The 20692-nt window shown below is 40.3% G+C and overlaps 1 protein-coding gene across 6 annotated transcripts in view; it reads left to right on the top strand.

Annotated features, from left to right (window-relative positions):
• PALM2AKAP2 (PALM2 and AKAP2 fusion) overlaps positions 1 to 20692 on the top strand; it is a 329309-nt gene that overhangs the window by 135715 nt on the left and 172902 nt on the right. For 3 of the 6 annotated variants that reach the window (XM_037798291.1, XM_037798292.1, XM_037798293.1), the window contains one exon: positions 1953 to 2648. The exons of the other annotated variants lie outside the window; for them this stretch is intronic. In XM_037798291.1, the coding sequence (XP_037654219.1) occupies positions 1953 to 2648 (696 nt within the window). The remainder of the gene's footprint in view (positions 1 to 1952; positions 2649 to 20692) is intronic. 6 annotated transcript variants of the gene reach the window in all.

Here is a 20692-nt window from a genome sequence, read left to right as displayed (position 1 = left end):
AAAAGTGAAAAAAGAACACCCAAATCATCCCCCCATCCCACCCCATTTGTCCTTTAGTTTTTATCCCCATTCCTCCACTCATCCATACACTAGATAAAGGGGGTGTGATCCACAAGGTCTTCACAATCACACTGTCACCCCTTGTAATCTACATTATTATATAATTGTCTTCAGGAGTCTGGACTGCTAGGATGAAGTTTGGTAGTTTCAGGTATTTACTTCTAGCTATTCCAATACATTAAATGGGCTAATTTTGAATGCAATCATATGCCATACTGAAGAGTTTGGTGTTTATTCTGTACAGACAAAAGGAACCAAGAGTTTATGAACTAGGTAACTCTGTGGACAGGGTAGAATGTGGACTAGCAAAGGTTGGCAGACTTTTCCTTTTTAGACATTATGAATCACATGTGGTCTCTGTCACATATTCGTTTTTGTTTTTGTTTTACAACCCTTTAAAAATGTAAAAACAATTTTTAGCTCCTCTGGCCATGTAAAAACAGGTTTCATGCTGACTTTGGCCCTTTGGCCATAGTTTGCAGAGTCCTGGACTAGAGTGAGAAGAGAGAAGTGTTAGATTAAATCAGAAGTAAGACTATTGTGTAGGGAGCAGAAGAGGGCCTGGACTAAGGCAGTGGTAGAGATAACAGTGGAGAGATGGATGGGGATAGATCTGAAACAGAAGTAATTACCTTCGTTATTGATTGGCTGTGGTAAATAAGGAAGAAAAGGACAAGTCATGCATGATTCTGAGGTTTCTAGGTTGAGAGACTAAGTAGTGGTGCTGGTGCTATTTAGCATCAAGGCTGTGGAGGAATCTTGGGAGAAGAATCTGGCTTCAGTTTGGAAGCCGCTCAGTTTGCCTGTGGATCATCCAGGTAAAGGGTACCTGGGGAGAGTTGACGCCATGGATCTAACACCTCATTTCCTCCCATCCAGAATGTGTGCCTCATAGGGAGACTGTGAAGGAATGAAATTGAAAATATGGAGTGCCACCTGAGTCTGTAGGACAGGGAAAGAGCTGTCTTTAGGAACATCAGACTGGCAGTGGGATTTAGGATGAACTGGAGAGAGTGGGACTGGAGCAGGAAGACCAGGTAGAAAACTTTTCAGTAATCTAGGGAAGAGGAAATGAGTATCTAAAATTGAGCAGTGGCAGTGGAACAGAAAGAGGGTGATAGATGGGAAAGATGCTATGGGGGTAGAATCACAAGGATTCGCCATGTGGGCAAGGAAAAAGACAGAGGCCTTCTATGATGACCGTCCTCAAATTCCAGGGTCAGAGAATGATTCTACTTCTATCTTGTTCTTTCTCTAGTTCTTGTTTTAGAAATCTAGTTAAGTGACTCAAGTACTCCCAGAGCATAGAATCAGATTGCTTTCATTCCTCTTTAATTTTTGTAAATATCTTATTTTAGAGTATAGTGGGGGACAGCTGTGTCCCACTGCAAAAATTTTTCCATTTCTCCATTTACAGTAAAGGGAAACTTGAAAAATTAGGAGAGTCTGAACACTGGGGAAATTGTTTAAAAATAAAAAGATACAAGATTTTGGAATTGGGACTCATGTTAATCAGGACTTGAAAATTGTCTATCAGCTTAGGATAAGCCCATGGTTAAGGCAACTTGCAGGTTGTCAGCCTGACTGTCATTCAATTCACTGGATCTAAACGGTCTCTTATGGCTTTATTTTAGCAGTTCTTCTTTAGAAATAAGAGTGCCACTGAGGTACAGTAACCCTGCACATTTGTCTTCCCTGGGCATTAAGCTGCTGTGTGAGAGTACATATGTAACCACCTCTGTCCACAATGTTCACCGCACTCTAACTCTCAAGATGCTTGGCAGCTAGAATAGAAAGGGCACAAAAATTTTTTTTTTGTCTGTTTGGCAATTAACCATTCACTGGCTTTTTTTGTTGTAACGTGCACTTCCTTTCTCTTGTTTTCATTCAAGCTGCGTACGCCATGGAAATTAATGTGGAGAAAGACAAACAAACAGGAGAGACCAAGATTCTCTCTACACCCACCACTGGCCCAGAGGGGGTCCATCAGAGAGGAGTCAAAGTCTATGATGATGGTCCCAAGGTGGTCTATGAGGTGCACTCAGGAGGCACCGTAGTAGAAAATGGAGTGCACAAATTAAGCGCAAAGGATGTAGAAGAGCTTATGCAGAAGGCTGGACAATCAACCTTACGAGGAGGGCACGTCTCAGAAAGTACTGTGGTTGCAGATGGGAGCCTCAGCCACTCTAAGGAACACATGCTCTGCAAAGAAGCCAAGTTAGAAATGGTGCATAAATCTAGGAAAGAGCATTCTTCTGGGAACCCAGGGCGGCAGGCCCAAGCCCCCAGTGCTGAAGGGCCAGTGGCAAACCTGGATCAGCCAGTCACCATGATTTTTATGGGCTACCAAAATATCGAGGATGAAGAGGAGACTAAAAAGGTGCTAGGCTATGATGAAACTATCAAGGCAGAATTGGTCCTCATTGACGAAGATGATGAGAAGTCATTGCGGGAGAAGACTGTGACGGACGTGTCCACTATTGACGGGAATGCAGCAGAGCTTGTATCCGGGAGGCCGGTGTCAGACACCACAGAGCCCTCATCCCCAGAAGGGAAGGAAGAGAGCCTGGCCACAGAGCCTGCCCCAGGTACCCAAAAGAAAAAGCGCTGTCAATGCTGTGTTGTCATGTGACCACTTCTTTCTTCCCTTTCCTTCTGGGCAGCCTCTGTGCTCTCCACCACTTACGTAGACCTCGCTGTATCACTAACTGCAATACTGTGAACTGGAAGCAAACGCCTGCCTTGCCTTGCAGTTGGATTGCTTTTATTTCTCTTATTTTTTTCCCCTTTCATTTTCCTCCAGTTTCCTCACCTGAGAGACAACGTGCATGTGTGTGCTTCATTCTTTCAAAGACTTGCTTTTCCTCTGAACCTGTCCTATTGTCTTCAAGAATGAATCAATTCCTTACTGCTCGATTGGAATGGACTCTTCATATCAGCCAGTTATGTCATAGCCTTAATTCACTTGACTGGAATTTAACCCATGGGCAACGGGGGTTTTCATTTTGTAGTGTGTTCCCAGAATATATTCACATACCGCCGTGTCCCCTGTTTCTCACTGGCCTCTCTTGGCATGGATCTTTGTTTTTATATTCTGTGTGGCAAAATGTTGTTGGCCCTAGCCGGTTACTAGCATAGCCAGAAGTGGACCTGACTTAGTCTGTCAAATCTAGGGTGATGCTTTTTGCTGCCTTATGTAAGCTTCCAGATTACAGTATTGTGCATCTCTGACTTTCCTTCTGTTAAAACTGAAATGAAGTTGATGGAAAAGAATGCAGTGCTTGTCACAGCTGAAATTTAGGGACTGTTTCCATAACCTGCCCATCAGTGGCTTTCTCTCTTTCTATGGCTCAACCGATGAACCCTTTGTACAAGCGGCACCATTTTTAATATTCTAAAGACATGAAACAAACATTGTTTTACATATCAGTAGTTATTTCCAAACTTAGGCAAATCCATGAGCCTTGTTTCTGTGCTCTCAAAAAAATGTACATTTTTATATTGTTTTCTTTTTCAAAGATATTTTCTGATCATGTTAACATGTTTTAATGAAGGGATCATTTTGAGGAGTCTCTCTGCAGTGACCATATTTCTAAAGCAGTCTTTCTGACCTAAGCGGTTGCTTTAATGTTCCTACTTTGTCATGGATGGTGCTGTAACTGCATTAACTGGTCTTCTCCTGGGCCCAGTTGATGACAGAGCTTTGCTTCTGTTCTGCTTTCTTTCTGACCCCATGAGAAAGAGAATGTTTCAAGTAACTTCATTATGTAGGTTAATCCATCCCTAAAAAAAAAAAAGCAAAACAACAACAACAAAAACACTTTGCAATGTAAAAAATATTGTTAAGTTTAAGAAGGATCTGTCTTCTTAGCATTGTCATTACATTCATTCAACAAATACTGATTGGGTGGCATATAGGTGAGCTCCTTAGAGCATTGTTTCTTAAACTTCTGGAAATTCCAGAACATCCAAAAATATTTTTTATCTAGAACACAATGAATGGTTTTTAAATAAATTCTTAGCAGCCTGCCCCCCCAACCCAAAGCAAATAGTCACATATGAAGTAAAACCAAAGGGAAGCAATTTAGTAAAATACTAATAGTATAATAATAAAATAAAGATGTAGCATTTTAACTGATTTTAATAACAGATATGTTAACTTTAAGTTATTTGCCCAAATGTTCATACAATTACTGCAAATCATTCACAAAATTATCTGTGTTCCTTAGAACATAGTTTTGAAAAACATGTAAGACATCCTATATCAAGTTTAATTTCTGAGGAAAGTAGATGAGAAAAAACAAGATAGTTTTGAGAGAATTTTGTTGCAGACCCAATACATTTGTTGTCCTACTTAGCTTGCTCAGTGCTAAATCTGTTCTTTTATTTTTTAATTTCTTGTCTTTAAATTGTATTTATTCCAATTGGAAAGGAAAAATCACAGTGTTTTATTTTTCAAAGTTAATTTTTCCTCAAATAATATTTTTAATGAGCACAAATTGAGTAATTTTATCACCAATATGTAAACAACAAAAAAAATTTTTAAGGGAAAAATAAATGCTCTAAGTTCCACTTTGTAAGATGATTTTACTCACGGCTTAGTTTTGAATAGGTGATAGAGTTATCTCTAAAATCTCAGGTTCACCAAAGCAACTGCAATTGAATCCAACTGCTCTATCCTTTAAAAATCTGGTCTTGATGCCTATAAATATCACTAATCATAGCTTCATGCTCCTCAGTAAAGGATCAATTAACTGTTAAATAAAATGATATGCTAGATAAACCTATTTAAATGGGAGGAGAAGCTAGTTTCAATGTTTTGGACAATCTGTTATTTTAATAATTTATTTAGAAACAATCTAAAATTTTACCATAGCTTGTCTTTTTTTAACCACTTGTGGATTAAAACTATTCAATATGTGTTTTTAAAAGTACAGTTAGCCAGTGAAATGACAGAATTTAGAACCTTTGGACTTGCTGTTTGAAAAACAGAATCAGAGTCTTCCAGGACAGATAATTTCCTGTAATGAACTCACCCTTCCATAAGTCAGCTAGTTATTCATGAAGAAAATAGTCTTTACCTCTCACTATAACACTCCACATAAGAACTAAAAGATCAATGATAATCCACATTCTCATCCATCAATTATTATGCGGAGTAGTGATTAGCAAATTATATGAATTAGGGCTCTCTTTATACTTTTATTAGTAAAGCTTATCATTTAATGGTTTTTAAAGTAAGATTTGCTTCCTTATTTTAAAATTATTTGTGGCCACAGTAAATGAAGGTGTGTTTGAATATAGCATATATAATTTGCATATTTTACATCTTTTTCCTAGCATAATGGGATTCAGGCTCAGCCAGTACTTTTATGGATGAGATCTATAATCCTACCTAGAGCTATAAGTAACTACCCTTATGTAAGCAGAGTTGTGATCACGAATGTTTTGCCTTCCCTGCTGCTATTGGGTAGTCTCTTTGTAAAAATTTTATAATGTGTTATGTATGGTGTCATACTGTTCAAAAAATGCAGGACATTTAGTTACCTAACGTGACTAATTAAAGAATCAATAGTGAACCTGCAAAATCATGGTCTTTTGGGTGGTAATGGTCAGTTGATCTTTCTTTTAAAATCATATAATCAGCTTTCTTTTTAATGGAAAGGGGAGAAAAAGGTAAAGGAGGGATACTGTATTTGTTTATAAACAGATTTTTAATTGCATCTAATTAAAGATCCTTTACTGATTGACATAAGGTTTAACCCCACATATCCTGAAAAATCTTGATGACTTGTGTGTCCTTGACCTTTTTCTTTTCCTTTTTTATTTTTTAATGCATAGTAAAACAAACTAAGGGGAAGTTTGAAAATAGTTGCCTCTAAAAGTGATTTGACAATGTCCAATAATACAACAATACTGCAGGTAGCAAGGGTTAGGGAATTCCTTTCTGGCTAGACCCAAAATATTCTTTCCTGAAGCCTCCTGAGCGATCTAAAATTATTCAGAGGCTTTCAGGAAATTCAAACAATTTCTAGAGTTAATTTGATTTGATTCCTTTCTGGACTGGTAATAAACATGTATTTGCTTCAAATTCCCACCTATTCCATTTGACTTCCTGGTGACAGATGTGTTTTTTCAGTGTGCAAGTAGAATATTTTGGTTAGGGTGAAGGTTTTATAAAGGGGATGTATCTATAGCTATCTATCTATCTATCTATCTATCTATCTTTCTATCTATAAAACTATAATATATATATAAATATATATATCTTCTTAAAGATACAACATCATCTTTGAAGCAAAACTCTGAAGCCAAGTGTAAAAAAATAGCTTATTTTTCTTCCCTCCTGCAGAATTTCATTTCAAAGGACCACAGAACACCCTTAAAAATTACCACTTATTTAATGCTAAGGGACCCATAGGTAGCAAAACAAGAGAGGTGGAATATGATTGGTGATAGGGGCAGAAATTGCAATGACTGTACCATTCTTCCTTCTCAAAAAGCACTGCCCTGTGAATTTAAAACACAGATGAGCATGGATAGAATATGCACTGAGGACTCATGTTCTTACTGAAATCTAGAAGCTCAGTCCTCTGTATTCATCACTTAACCCACTAGAGTGTTTAACATGCTCATAGGAATGTTCTCATTTCTTGCAGTGTTGCTTTGTTTACAACAAAAACCATTCCAAGGCAAGCAGTTTCAGGTTGTATTTTCCACATGCACGTTCATTGATTGAAACCACAAATTCTCAGCATATCTAAAATGTAAGTTTCAGAAATTTTATAAATATGCTAGCTTTGAGAAGCGCCTCAATTGCCTAATTAAGATATATTGAACACCTCTGATTTAGACAGAACTGGAAAATACTCTTTGACCTAGTGGATAGTGTAATCCATAGAGTTACTGGTATATATCATAGGGAAGCTCCTGTGGCCAGTTCACCTTCTTTGTGTAGCCCTCTTCTGGTCTTATTAAGAAAACTTTCCTGCATTTTTCAAGGGAAAAAGAAAATTAGATCTTTTATTGGGAGCAGAAACTGCACATGTGATGGTATTTTCATAGCTTCAGCAAACTCTGTAATAAAATTCCCATTTTAACAAACACCAAAATTCTTATTACTTGAATGTAGAAAGGTATAGAATAAAGGTTACATCCTGAAAGTTTCAAAGGGCAATTTCACTGGGGTTCCTTAGACCAGCAACCCCTTAATTTTTGTACAGCTGAAGTAGGTCTCTGCTTCTCCACTCACTCCAGTCTAATGTAAGAAGGTCAGAGCTGTAGCACAAGAAAACTTGCTTTCAGTGTGAAATTATAGGGTGTAATTTTGGGACCACAGACTTCCTGCATCAAAGATCTGGACAGCCTTAACTTTTGTAAAAAAGAATTTTTCAATGTTCTCTTTTACTCGGCAGGAAAAAAAAAATGTTTCCTGAGATTAATGACTTTTTTATCTTTTGTGACTCTTTTCTAAGTTTCTACAGGTTGAAGTGTGAATGATCACCTTCTCCCCCACATTGCCTCTTAGTAGTCACCTGGGGCCATTTTTTGCAAGTCGCTGCATTTTTATCAAAAGAAAAGTATATCTCACAAACCATAAAATTCTCCCTGGATTTCAGGCAGCCCTTCTAGAGTGAAAGAACAGAAATACAGAAAGAAAATAATTATAGGGTAGCTTTCCTTTAATTTTCCTATGGTTAATGTACTGTATGTTATGTATGTTTACAGAATGTATCTGCCTTGCGATGTTAACAAAATGAATTACAAAAAAAAAAAAAAAAGAGTTCTGATGTGCCATTTGACAGTTTGCCTTAGCATCACTGTTTATGTTCTTTTCTGTACTTTTAAAAACTGCAGGTTGTATTCCAAAGCTGTATTAACACAACATTCTCTTCCCCACCCCTACGCAGCCCTCTTGAGAGGTGTCAATTTCATCCCAGCGCCTTGAGGTAAAACCTAGCAAATTTAACTCGGGGGTTTAAAGTGGACACAAACTGGGCCTGGCCTCTGTCCTTTCACCAGCCAAACATGTCTCTCTGTTCCCATCTGAGCCTGCAACATTACATGCTGACATTCCCAGGACGGGCCACATGGACACATGGCCTCTTTACAGTCGTTTCCTCATAGTCCTTCCCACTGTGAGGGACGTGATCTTGTGGACCCCTTACCTGGGTCTGGAGCATATTTTTAAGCACAATTGGCATAGCTTGAAAAAACAAGACAGATGGACTCAAATACAGTGATTGAGCCCTGGCCGAGGGCTATGCCATTCATTGTCATCTCAGATGAGTAGCATGATACGGATGGGAGTGAGGAGTGGCTATAGAAATGGGATATTTTACATTTATGTATTTTTTTAAGGAATAGTATTTTTATAATGAAATCTATATGCATTATGGAGCTTGAGTTTGAAAACACCCTTGATTGGCCTGAGTTCTTTCTCCATTCCATTAAGATAACTTTCTGGTGAGTTCTGTAGCACTAGTCCAGACTTTGGGGTGTGAAGAAAGGTCCGTGGCCTGGCCCTGTCCTCCCACCATACGTAATCCAATGTTTCTGAACATACATAGGTTGTAAGATTGAGCTTTCTATATCTGCCATTTGATAAACCATCATATATGACTAAATTATAACACTTAGCTCTTTGGGCTACATCCTTTAATAATAGATAATGATCTTTCAGAAGGAGATAGCTATTTAAAATAGCAAAACCTTGCAGTGATCAAAGTCCAACTCACACATAACTAAGGAGTAATTGCTACATTTGAGGTTAAGGGACCACTCATTATTGTGCATTTGAGTAGTATAGTGACATTGTGAGTCAGAAGCATCGGTCGTCTGCAGTCTACACTTAAATGTATAAATCAAGTATATAAAACTTACCAGGTATCGTTGGCCTTGTAAATATCAATGGGGCTTCATCATATTCTCAGAGTTGAGTAAAGGCAAAAAGGATTGTCTTTATCCATCCTTAAAGGAGACTCTGACCTTTCAAATTCTTGAATTTTTTCCAATTTTCTGCTAAATTCCTGAGTTCCCAGTCCCACACACATTCAGTTCCACCAAGCTCTTCACTCACATCTGTTCCTCTGTCTTGTTGACAGAGTGCATAAAGCCTTGGAGTCTGTTGGCTACTCCTGCTAGACTCTCCCCAGGCACATTCTTTCCCAGGATGGGGTCTTTTTCTACTACCCTAAGAGACCAAGATCCTTTTTCCAACAAGGCAAGGTCATAAGAGACCCTCCATTTAAAAAAAAATGGCCCCTGTAGTTCCCATGCAAATAATTTTAAGTCCTTCATCACCAAAATCCCTCCAACAGGCCCAATGCAAGCCCAATTATCAATGCAACTCAGCAAATGAAAGAACTATGCAATTGCCTGAAGGTGCTAAGGGAGGGCCAATTTACTGCAGTCTCTTACTGCTATGACATGGAGATATCTAGTTGCTTGATTTTGCGATGACAAGTCTTTATGTGCAAAAAGGCCCCCAGGCAATGCCTGATATGAAATATTCTATGTGCAGCTCCAGTTCCCATTCTGTGATACCCTATTCTGGCAAGTGGAAAGAGTTCCATCCTTTAGGGGAAGGACGGGTGGTGGTTCTGGAACGCTCTTTCCTCTTCTTAAGTTTCTGACCTAGGAGAGTCAAAATCATAGAGGGGTTCCAGAAAATGTTGTGTCTGATTCAGCGTTTCAGTGAATGTAGGTTGTTGATGGAATTTTCAGCTTTAGCAGCTCACTCGGGGTGAGTGACATCTCTGTAAATACATCCATTTTGTGGTTGGTTGGGGGGTGGGGGGAGGGGAGCCTGCTGTGCTTACTCTGAATTAGACTTGCTGGGCTAGCTGCTGTACCCTGTAACCTGAAGTGTACTTTGACTGTTCTGTTTCCTTCAGATGAAAAACAAAACAAAAAATTGACTTCAGAAATAACACTGCCAATGACAGCCAGTGCTGTACCTGTAGCTTCTCTCTGTTCCTGTGTACAGTATTAATCAATAAACTGCCTTTTCACTGCATCTACCTCGACGTGTCTGTGCCCCGGTTCTTTCTCCTTCTCACTTACCATGAATGGACTTCAGGCCAGACAGTGTCGGGGGCACCTTCAAACTGCTCACTAAAAGGAATTAACCAATCCAGTGCCTCTCAAACGTGAGTGTGTTCAGAATCACCTGGGGGAACTGCTGGCAGTGTGGAGCTCAGTCCCCTCTGCAACTCTGATTCAGATTTCTGCGTGGGGCCGGGTAATCTGCATTTTCAATAATGTCTCCAGGTGATTCCAACACGTGGCACATAGGCTTGGTTGTTCGTTAGTGGTTATCTCTGTGGCCTGCCCACTCCAGCTGGTTTTCACATGAATGAATCCAATCTTCCAACAGTTCCTCGCTCTAAAATCCCCACCTCTTTCTCACATCTGTCTACATGCCTGTCATCTGTTCTTGTTCCTTGGTAACCACCTTTAGCAGCAGCAAGGACTGTGATCTTGTGCACCAAACTCAGGCTGTCCCTTGGGTTAAGTGGCAAGGGTTCATTGAGAGCAAACTTCAGGAAAGGTACATCTGGAGTCACACAGGAACTGAGTTTCTCTTGCTCACCACTGGATCCTCTTTACCTATAACAGAGTCATCACACTTTTCATGTAAGGGGCCAGATACTAGATATTTTTTTTACATTATGGGTCAAATGAGCTCTGTTGCAATTACTCAGCTCTGCTGGACAGTTGCCATTAGATAAGTATGTCAATGATTGTGTCTATATTCCAATAAACCTTTGTTTACAAAACCAGGTGGTCAACCTGATTTAGCCCGCAGGCTATAGTTTGCTGGGCTCTGGCCTATAACAAGTCCTGGCACATAATAGATCCTCAATAAAAAGTTTAAAAGTTATTGCATGAAGGAATAAACAAAGGATAGATTTGCAGAACTTTGAGGATTTCTTTGAGGATATTAAATAACTGAAATCAGCTGGCGTATTCTCAACTGTTTGGGTTCCATAGAGTTTTTTTAGTTTTTGTTTTTGATGCTTTTTATGCATGAAATGAAACTTTAAAGATGGAAACTTGAAGGACACCTTGCAGAATGTGCAAACTGCCAGGCTGAAAATGACAAGAATTTCAACCAATGGAAAGTGGAGGAAGTGTAAGGACATCTTATTGTTGTCACAAGTGCTGAAGAGACCAGGACGGGGTGGTCTGTAGGTATTTGTGGGCATTTAAGCATTTGGTCCAAGTGTTTGTGGGCGTGTTGGGTCTGATCTGTCCTACCCAGTGAGTGGTGGGGCTTTCTTTATATTTTTCTCCTTGTTAATTAAAAGACTCATTAGCATGTAGCTGTTTGGGCTGGAACCATGGAAACACATAACATAATGTCCCATAGCTCCATGGCATACCAACTGGGACAAATCTAGTAGGATGTGAAAAGCTGTGTGCTTATATCCATCCCCAGTGTTGTTGTGGAGTTAAAGGGAGTGGTATTTATGCATGTTGTAAGCTGGAAATAGATGACAAATGTTGGTTTACTTGTGATGAAAAAGTGTCTATTTCCCTACCAAAGTCTCACCCTTCCCAAATGTAAAGCTTATAGGCTGTTCAGGTATGTTTCAAAACTAGTTTTAAAAAAGGAAGGTCCTTTCCCTCCTTTGGGTTTGTAAGTGCTTTTGTATTATGTTGAACCATATGAAACTGCCATTTTTGTAGGTCAGTAATGTTGAATTTTGACAGTTCCATTTAGATTAACCTAATAGTTTTGTTCCAGGGAGATTCCAATCATTAGGGGCAAAGATGTTTTAGATGAGAAAATAAGAACGTTAGAAGGGAATATAGTTCATGACTACCAAGGTAGACTAGGAATTTCCCCTGGGAGGGTGGGTTATCCTTTAATCCCACATCAACCCTATGAAGTAGATACTGTTATCATTTTCCTTTTATGAGTGAGGGACTGAATTACAAAGATAATAAGTAATTTGCCCAATAGAGCAGAGTTAAAAATTGAGGATTGTGGGTAGGGAGCAGATTTCAAACTCATCACTCTTTCTTCTGCACAGAAGGTTATAGATCATGAAAATGGCATAGTGATGTAGCTGAGACTGGATACAGAAAGATTTGGCTATTGGGGTTTTTCCTGCAGAAGAGATTAAATGGCACCAATTCTTACCATTTTTCACCTTTACCTACTCAAGCAAATGCTTGGAGTAACACAACCTGCTGGAGGATAGGAGGTGTCTCTGCAGCACTTCTCGCCAAAGGAGAAGCAGAGGGTGAAATCACTTGTGGTTCTAGAAGTCTGCTTTTTCAGTTTGAGAGTTTTTGCTTCCCCATTCATGAAAAAGATTAACAAAATTGCCCAAAATAACTCTGTAAGGTCTAGGAGGGGCATGTCCATCTCTGAATAAGCAAGATGGCTTTGCTCCTAATGATATTGTTATTATTTTTACCCATGTCGTAAAAGCTAAGAAGAATAGTGCCTTATGAGGTTTGTTGAGGTGTCTGTTGTTGTAGGCTGTACCCGCCTTGAGCAGCCATTAACAGAAAACACTGTCTCCCCAATGGCCCTTAAGCTCAGCTCCTCTCCTGCTTTTCTCAGTGTCAAAGCCTCCCCTTTATGACCAACACAAAAAAAGCAAGGATTTGCTAATTAAAAGTTAAGCCATACTCGAAGAGACCATCCAGTATGGACGTAAAAACAAAAAAAAATGGTTATCCACAGCCTGAATCGGGCCCTCGATTATGTTAGCTTTGCCTGCATAGTGTTTCAAAATCATTTTCAATTCATTGCCAAACAATAAATTAAGACAGTCCTCATTTTAAAAATATGGATTTCCAGCTTCGCTTGACAATTCAGAGGCTCTGGGATACATGGGCCTGTTTTCCTGGCTGACAAATTGCCTGGAGGTAATGGTGGCTGCCACTGAGGAAATTATACCCTCAGGTTCCCCATCACCGTTGCCACGCCTATTTCCTTGCTCGTGACCAACTTCCGTCATGGATATCACCTGCTTGGCCTCTGTTGGCATTTGAGTGTGTGAGCCCTAATCTACCTCTTTTTTAAGGACTGGGCCAAATGAGCACCAGCTGGAGATGGGATTGGCCCATAGCAAGATAATGGCAGAGCCAGAAATGGAAATGAAGTCTCCTGAAGTGTTGGGAAGAATGGGGCTTTGGATTTGAATCTGGTTGAGGCATTTTAAGTTTTGACCAGGTTACAAGCAGAAAGCCAATACTAGAATCTGGTGCTTTTACTTTCCAAAAGAAAACCCACATGATTTGTATAATAATAGACTTAACACAAGGTTGAGGAGCTCATTTATAACACAAATGGAAAAAAAATTCATTTCCTGCAACCAAGTATAGTCTATAGATTATTCCATAGGTTAAGGGAGCTTAGCTGATTTAAAATATGTAACTTTCAGAGAGCTTTGTGATATCGTTTGCTTCATGGTTGAAAGTTTCATTTCTGAAAAGACTAAAACTTTATCTGGTCAACAACTGAATAGTTCTGGGGGCTTCATGTTCCTTCTTAGTGAAAATAAGAGGCAAAGCCCATATATATTTAAATTTACATGTGCCCTTCCCTTTTCTAATCCCTGTTTTATGGGGAGGGGAACACGACTGTAAGAAAGTTGTCAAGAGGAGGCATGGTGGCAGTAAGAGAGTTCTGACAGATGAGTGGTACTGCCCCCATTTTACAGAGGTGAAAACTGAAACTTAGAGGCACTGAGGAACTGCAGCATCTCTGCCAGGTTCTCTCCATTACCAGGTGAAAAAGCAAAGATTCAAACCCTTTGTGTGACAAAGCCCACGTTCATTCTATGTCATCTTGCTGCCATCTTGGACAAACACTGTGGAAATTTCAAGAATGAATCCGTTCATTGAATAGTGTTTCTTTCCTATGAATTTATATATAACACCCCATGAGAAGGGTTATTCAGCCACAGGCAGCTTGGGTCACATCAAAAACCTCTTTCGTAGTTTCTGTGCCAAATACCGTATTCCCTTTCTTCTAACATGCTATCAACTCTAAGCCCTGTGACTGATTTAATAACGGCTTTGGGATGGTCACAGAATAGGTCACTTCCTTATCTTACTGAGAATAATAATCAGTACTGAACTTTGACAATTCAAAGTACTGATGAAACGGGGCTCTTTCCTCCTAAGGCTTCTTGTAAAAAAAAACAATGTGATCTAATGTTTCTTTTAATTTTAACTAAATGCTAAAAATTTGAAGTGATAATTATATTTCCTAAAGTTATTCTTAACATACATAGCTTAACTCAGTTTTTCCTGAGTAATGGGTATTATCTTCATTATTTTTGCCCTATGTATATATTACCTGTGTACCATTCTTTAATATTTTAACCCACTTCTTTTATTTAAATTTCCTTAAAATGTAACTTTATAGCACTACCTTAAATAGGTGTCACATGCCATAAGAAAAAACTGTCAAAAAGTGTGTATCATTACTATTTAATTCCCAGCTACATGCATATGCCTGATAATATATGGTTACCTGAGACCAACTCAGGTTCATTGTTAAAAGAAGGGACTAGCCAGGTTAGAGAAGTGTCAAAAATATACCCTGATTAATATAATCAGATGGAATGAAAGAGAATCACATGGTAGTAACTTTCTCACTTTGTGATTCAGTGTCATTGAACGCCATGTCCACTTACCCCTAAAATTTCAGAAACACTGCCTTGCCTCATTGCCTTCCCTCAGAAGTCCCAATTCTTCATGTTGAAGATGAGGGTGAGAAATTCGAAGTGACTTGTGCAAAGTGACAGGAAGTAGGAGCAGAGACATGGAGCTGGGATTCAAACCCAGGGTGGGTTGACTTCACCTTCTTTCTGTTATACCAGGAGTCTTCATGCTGTTCCTTTTATAAGGAATGAATTGCATACACAAGCAGCAGAGTTAAACTCTCCAGTAAAGATCTCAATCATTTAAACAAACAAAAGTAACATCTGTTCCAGCTAAAGCAGTTTTTCACTCATGGAAGCCAGATCTAATTTGGCTCCTGTTGTGTTACTTGAGCAGTGGTATGCGGCCAGATGTGAGTTTCCAGATAGAGGACTAGTGATGCATTATACTAAAGCACACAGGTCCACGAATGGATGCCTGGGCTGGCTCCATCCTAAAGCACTCCTGCCTTCAGCTTCAGGATGTCTTCTGGGCTCTGCAAGCTGACTTGTTTTCAAAGGACTTCTTGGTTAACCCTTGAGAAATCAGGGATTAAATCAATGCGGGCTGTAAACTGGCTCAGCACTGGAGAATAAGCAGAACTTAATGGAAAAAGAATCACCCAGGGACATCTCAACTGCCCTGCCCTGCCCTTCTCTTTTCTTTAATGAACCTATTTCTCACCCAAGATCCACTCCCACCTGTAAAGTGAGTTGGACGAAAGGTCTATGCATTTTTCCAGGAAGCACCATGCTGTAGCTCTCAGATTCTCATTTCTTGCTTACTGAACATAAGAATCTGGGGCACTTTCTAAAATAAGAAAGCAGTGGTACTAGGATCCCACCCGCAAAGATCCTGGTTTAACTGGTGTGGGTGAGGCCTGGGCATGAGCATGTCTTAGAAGGCCCCAGGTGCTTCTAATGTGCAGCCAGTGTTGGATACAGAAGTGCCCAGGGCAGGAGGGAATAGGTCAAGCAGGGATCTTTGTCTCAACTCTGCAAGCCAAGAAAAGAAACAGGGCTTTGGAGTCTGTGCCTCAGCCAAATCCCAAGTCTGTCATTGGTCAGCGGGGTAATCTTGGACAATTTGTTTCAATTCACCAAGGCTCAATTTCGTCTTCTGTAAAATGTTACTAATTCTTACTTTGCGGAGCTACTGTGAGGATTGTTTTAAAGACTTTTCTTTCTACTTTTCCTTTCTCCCATATTTCCATTAAAAAAGAATAGTGTATGAGGTAATGTATAGAGAAAAACAGCAGAATTAAACATGGAGAAATCAGGTCAAAAGAAAATAAGATGAAACTAGAAGAGTCAGTCTAGCACAGATTTCTCAGTGTTTATTTCTTTCATTTATTTGAGCAGTTCAGTGTGTAAAATGCACAACATAGTATTACATTATTAACCGGATCACTGAATTCTAAGGTTGTGAATCTATTTTGAAAACAATAAAAAGATGAGATTATAGAATGGGCGTTTTTGAGTGGGAAGGGACCCATGACCTGGACTCTGTCCCAGTTATGCCATTTGTTGTGTGACTTCAGGGAAGTCTCTTTTCCTCTCTTGTCCTTAACATTCTTATCTATACAATGGGCTGTTTCACTAGATGACCTTTAAGGTGATTCCCCAGGACATTCTAGGTAGACATTAACCTCAAGGGCATTTTTCTGTAACTAAGAATGAATGGGTGAATGGATGGATGAATGAAAGAAATAAGAAAGGGAGGGAAGAAAGAAAGGATGGAAGGAAGGAGAGAAAGAAGTAAAGAAAGAGAAGGAGATACATCAAGCTGAGGGGTATTTTTCCTTAAATGTCCTGAAGTGCCTGGCCTTTAAAAGCCAACATTTCAGCAGTCTTCTGTGGCCCTGGCCTGGCCCTGGGGAGTCCCTGAGTAAACCCACATCACTGCTTTGCTCCAGGGTCTTACTGACCCAGTATGGAACTTGAAGCACTGTGGCCTTTTCCCTGCATAGGAAATTCAGTGGGGAAACACTGGAATTACCAAGACTAATTTCAGGAACATCATGGTTGGAAAATAGGAGTCTGGATTCTCCTTTGAAAAGATAAATGGAAGGAGCTTATTAAGAGCTAATTGCCTAACAGTTTCATGCCCCACTCTCTCCTGACCCCGAGGGACTTGGAGAGTTGGCAGATGTACCCAACCTGGAGTCTCCTGGGAGTTGAACACAGCACAGCACACACACCACTGCTCGTCTGTTTTAGATGGCTTCTCCAAAGGAACCACAAGCATCTGAGAGCATCAGGCTGACAGTGCTCTTCTGCCCAGACAATGTATGTTCTGGGTAAAATACAGGTTTTTTCTTGGGGCTTCCTTGTAACCACCATCCCCATCGCTAAATGTCAGCAGAAATGGATCTGAAATCATTAAACCAGTTCTGCTTCTTAATAGCTCTGTGTCTTTGGATCAGATCCTTGACTTTGTGTTCTGCAGTATGCCACAGACAGTGGACTAAGCATGCATGTATTTGTATTGGATACCAAGAATTGTAGAAACAATCATGGAAATCCCCCAGTTGAATGTGGTTAGTTGGTTGAAGTTTGGCTGAAGATAGGTTGGTTTCAGGTCTTTTCATCTGCCAGGAGAAATTTTCCCTCCCTGAGGGAAAGGAGCAATATGGAGATTCTCAGATCATCCCTTGAGGCCACAGTCGGGTGGTGGTATCCTTCACCACAAGTGTAGAAACATCCATCACGTCCCTACTTAAAGAGAATAGAGAATTGCTGCTTTATCTCCTCACCCCTCCCCAGAAGCAAACTCTTCTCTCTGAAATTCGAAATTGGCCAAAATAGAACATCTTCACTTCCATTCCTCTTCTATACCAAATCTCCTTTCCCACTGTTCCTAACATGGATTCTCCTTCTTTATTAAGGAGCCTACTGCCACCCCTCACTGGCCACATTCACTGCTGCGTTACATATGCTATTTTCTGCACCCCTGGAATAATCCCCTTCGTCCCCTCATTTAGTGGAGTCTTAATCATCGTAGTCATCCACCTCAGCCCAGTTAAGGTCCTTCATCTCCTATCGCCCCTATGCCTACCCCAGCTCCCTTGTTACCAGCCCTCTTCTATGCTCTGTATTCCTGCCAACTTTTCATGTTGGCTGATCCTTTGTTTGGGCCCCTCTGTATTCATAAATGAAAGTGTTCCATTTTCTCATTCCAAAAATGGAGCAGGAGCGGCATCCTTTCTCTCCAAATTAGTTACCTTCATAAGACAGAGGTACAGACTGCGGATTTAAAACCACAATCAAGATTTAATACCATCTCTTGGCTCCCAGGACTTACTGAGAAAGGGGACCAGAAGCCCTCTCCAAAAAAGGGAATTGAATTTTTAGCTTCTCTCATCCCCTTGTGGGAAAAGAAGGAATCGGTATTGTTCTGACAGCCATGGGTGTCCCTTGACAGGGAGGGCATAGGTCTGAACCAGGGGGAACAAGAGGGAGGACTGGATGCAAGAGTAACTTTCTTTTCCTCTGCCATGATCTTTAGATTAGGCCTGCCACCAGGACGACCAATTGTTTCTAGTTTGCCCGGGACTTTCCTGGTTTTAGCACTGAAATTTTGTCTCCCAGGAAGCCATCTGTCCTGGTTAACCTGGGAAGGCTGGTTCCTAACCATCTAAACATCAGCCTCCATCTGTTGAGTTCTTATGACACCTGAGGTGGCTCAGAACATGGACTCCTTCAGTTACCAATACTCATCTGTTCCAGACAGAAAAAAGCATTTATTAGAAAAATCAGAAACCTCAGGAAAACAGTATTTAAGCCCCAGGTCTGTGACCTTGGACAGGTGACTCTCCTCTGAACCTCATTTTCCTCAACTATGCAATGGGATTCAAGAGAGCTACCCATAAAGTTGTTTTGAGAGTAAAATTAAAAATGCCTTATGCAGTATCTCATCATGGAAAATACTCCAAAAAAAGAGCTAAAAGGAGATACTAAGATGCTACTAGAAGTTAATTGATTCCAGCAGTAGGAGTGCACATTTAAGATTAAAAGTTGTCAAGGAAGAATTTGCCAAGGAGGTGGGATTAGAGATAGGGTTTATGGGACAAAGAGACCAGGTGAAGAAGGAGGCAATCCCAGGAAGGAAGAAATGGTGTCAGCAAACCCCGATGCTGCTGCATGTTGTGACGTGTGCACCATGATAACGTTCTGTTCTGTTCTGTTTTCTGTCAGAGACTAGAGGTAGGCCTGGTTTCAAGGACATTGGAGTCCAAATCAACCTGTTTAGTTGCAAGACTGGTCAAAGCTGCTGAAGATGTTTGGGCATGGAGCATGGTAGGAGTAGTGTTTGCAGAAAGATTAATCTGGGGTATTATATGAAATGGATTGGGATGGTGAGATGCCAGAGGCTAAAAGCCAGCCGGGGAACTATTGCAGAAGTTCTAGACTAAAATAAGATGGTGTCCATGCAAAGGAAAGAAGGGATGAATTGGAGACTCATTTAAAAGACTTGATGGATTTAAGATATAGGAGGAAAGGGAAGAGGTGGCACAGAGTTAAATATCAAGAAGCAGAAGAGCTTAATCCTGGAGCCAGTTCCCCTGAGTTCAGGTACCAGCTCTGTCACCTGTGAACTGTGTGACCTTGGGTAAATTACCTAACCTTGTCTGTCCTCAGCTTCCTCATCTATAATATGGGGATGAATGATATGATAGTACCTGTCTTAGTTTGCCAGGAGTGCTGTAACAAATGCCACAGATGGTGTTTTAATTTCCTAGGCTGTCAAGCATGAAATGGTTTGGGTTAAAAAATGGGAATTTATTTGCTCATGGTTTTGAGGCTAAAAAAAGTCCCAATCAAGAAGGCATCATCAAGGTGATGTTTTCTTCCTGAGGACTGGCATTCTGGGGCTGGTTGCTGGCGATCCTTGGCTTCTCTGCCACATGGCAGTGCACATGGCAGCGTCTCATGATCTCTTTCTTCTCTTTGGGGTTCCATTAGTGTCCAGCCTCTTGCTTCCTGTGGCTTTCTCTCTCTCTCTCTTTCTCTCTCTCTCTCTCTCTCTCTCTCTCTCTCTCTCTCTCTCTCTCTCTGTGTGTGTGTGTGTGTGTGTGTGTGTGTGTCTGAATTTCATTCCACTTAAAAAGGACTCCAGTAATAGGATTAAGACTCATCCTGATTGGGCTGGGCCACACCTTAACTGAAATAACCTCATCAAAAGTCGTAATTACACAGGGCTCACACCCAAAGGAATGGATTAAATTTAACAACATGTTTTTCTGGGGTACATACAACTTCAAACTACCACAGACTAGTTAGCTTAAACAACAGGAATTTATTGTCTTAGTTTTGGAGGCTTGAAATCCAAGATCAGAGTGTCAGCAGGATCATGCTTTCTCCGAAGTCCGTATCATTCTGGTGGTAGCTAGCTGAGAATCCATAATTCAAAGTCTACCCCCATCACATTGCCATTTTTCTCCTTCAGTTTCCTCCTTCTGGCTGTGTCCAAATTTCCTCTGCTTATAAGGACTCCAGTCATATTGGATTAAGGCCCACCCTAATTCATTTTGGCCCCACCTTAACTAATAACGTCTTCAAAGATCCTATTTATAAATGGGTTCACATCTATAGGACTGGGGGTAGAACTTCAACATGTCTTTGTGCGGGAAATGATTCGATCCATAACAGTGCCTGTCTCACAAGGCTCTTGTGAAGGTTAAATGAGTTAATATTTGTAAAACAATAGTTCCAGCACAGAATAAACATTTGCTAATATTATCTGTTCAGTCTGGGTGGTAGGTATGTTGGTGTCCGTTATATTGTGTTTTTTGTTTGAACGTTTTAAGCATTAAATTAATATAATATCCTTTTTAAAAAGATGTTGCAGGGCAGGGCTTCTTAAACTTTAACATGCATGTGAAACATTTGGCAGCCTTGTTAAAATGCAGGTGCTGATTCAGTAGATCTGCGGTGGGCCAAGGTTCTGCACTTGTGGC

This window comes from Choloepus didactylus, chromosome 10 (genome assembly GCF_015220235.1).
Source record: "Choloepus didactylus isolate mChoDid1 chromosome 10, mChoDid1.pri, whole genome shotgun sequence".
In the NCBI taxonomy this organism is placed as follows: Eukaryota; Metazoa; Chordata; class Mammalia; order Pilosa; family Megalonychidae; genus Choloepus; species Choloepus didactylus.
Note: the sequence above shows the minus strand (reverse complement) of the source record. Positions and strands in the feature narration are given on the sequence as shown.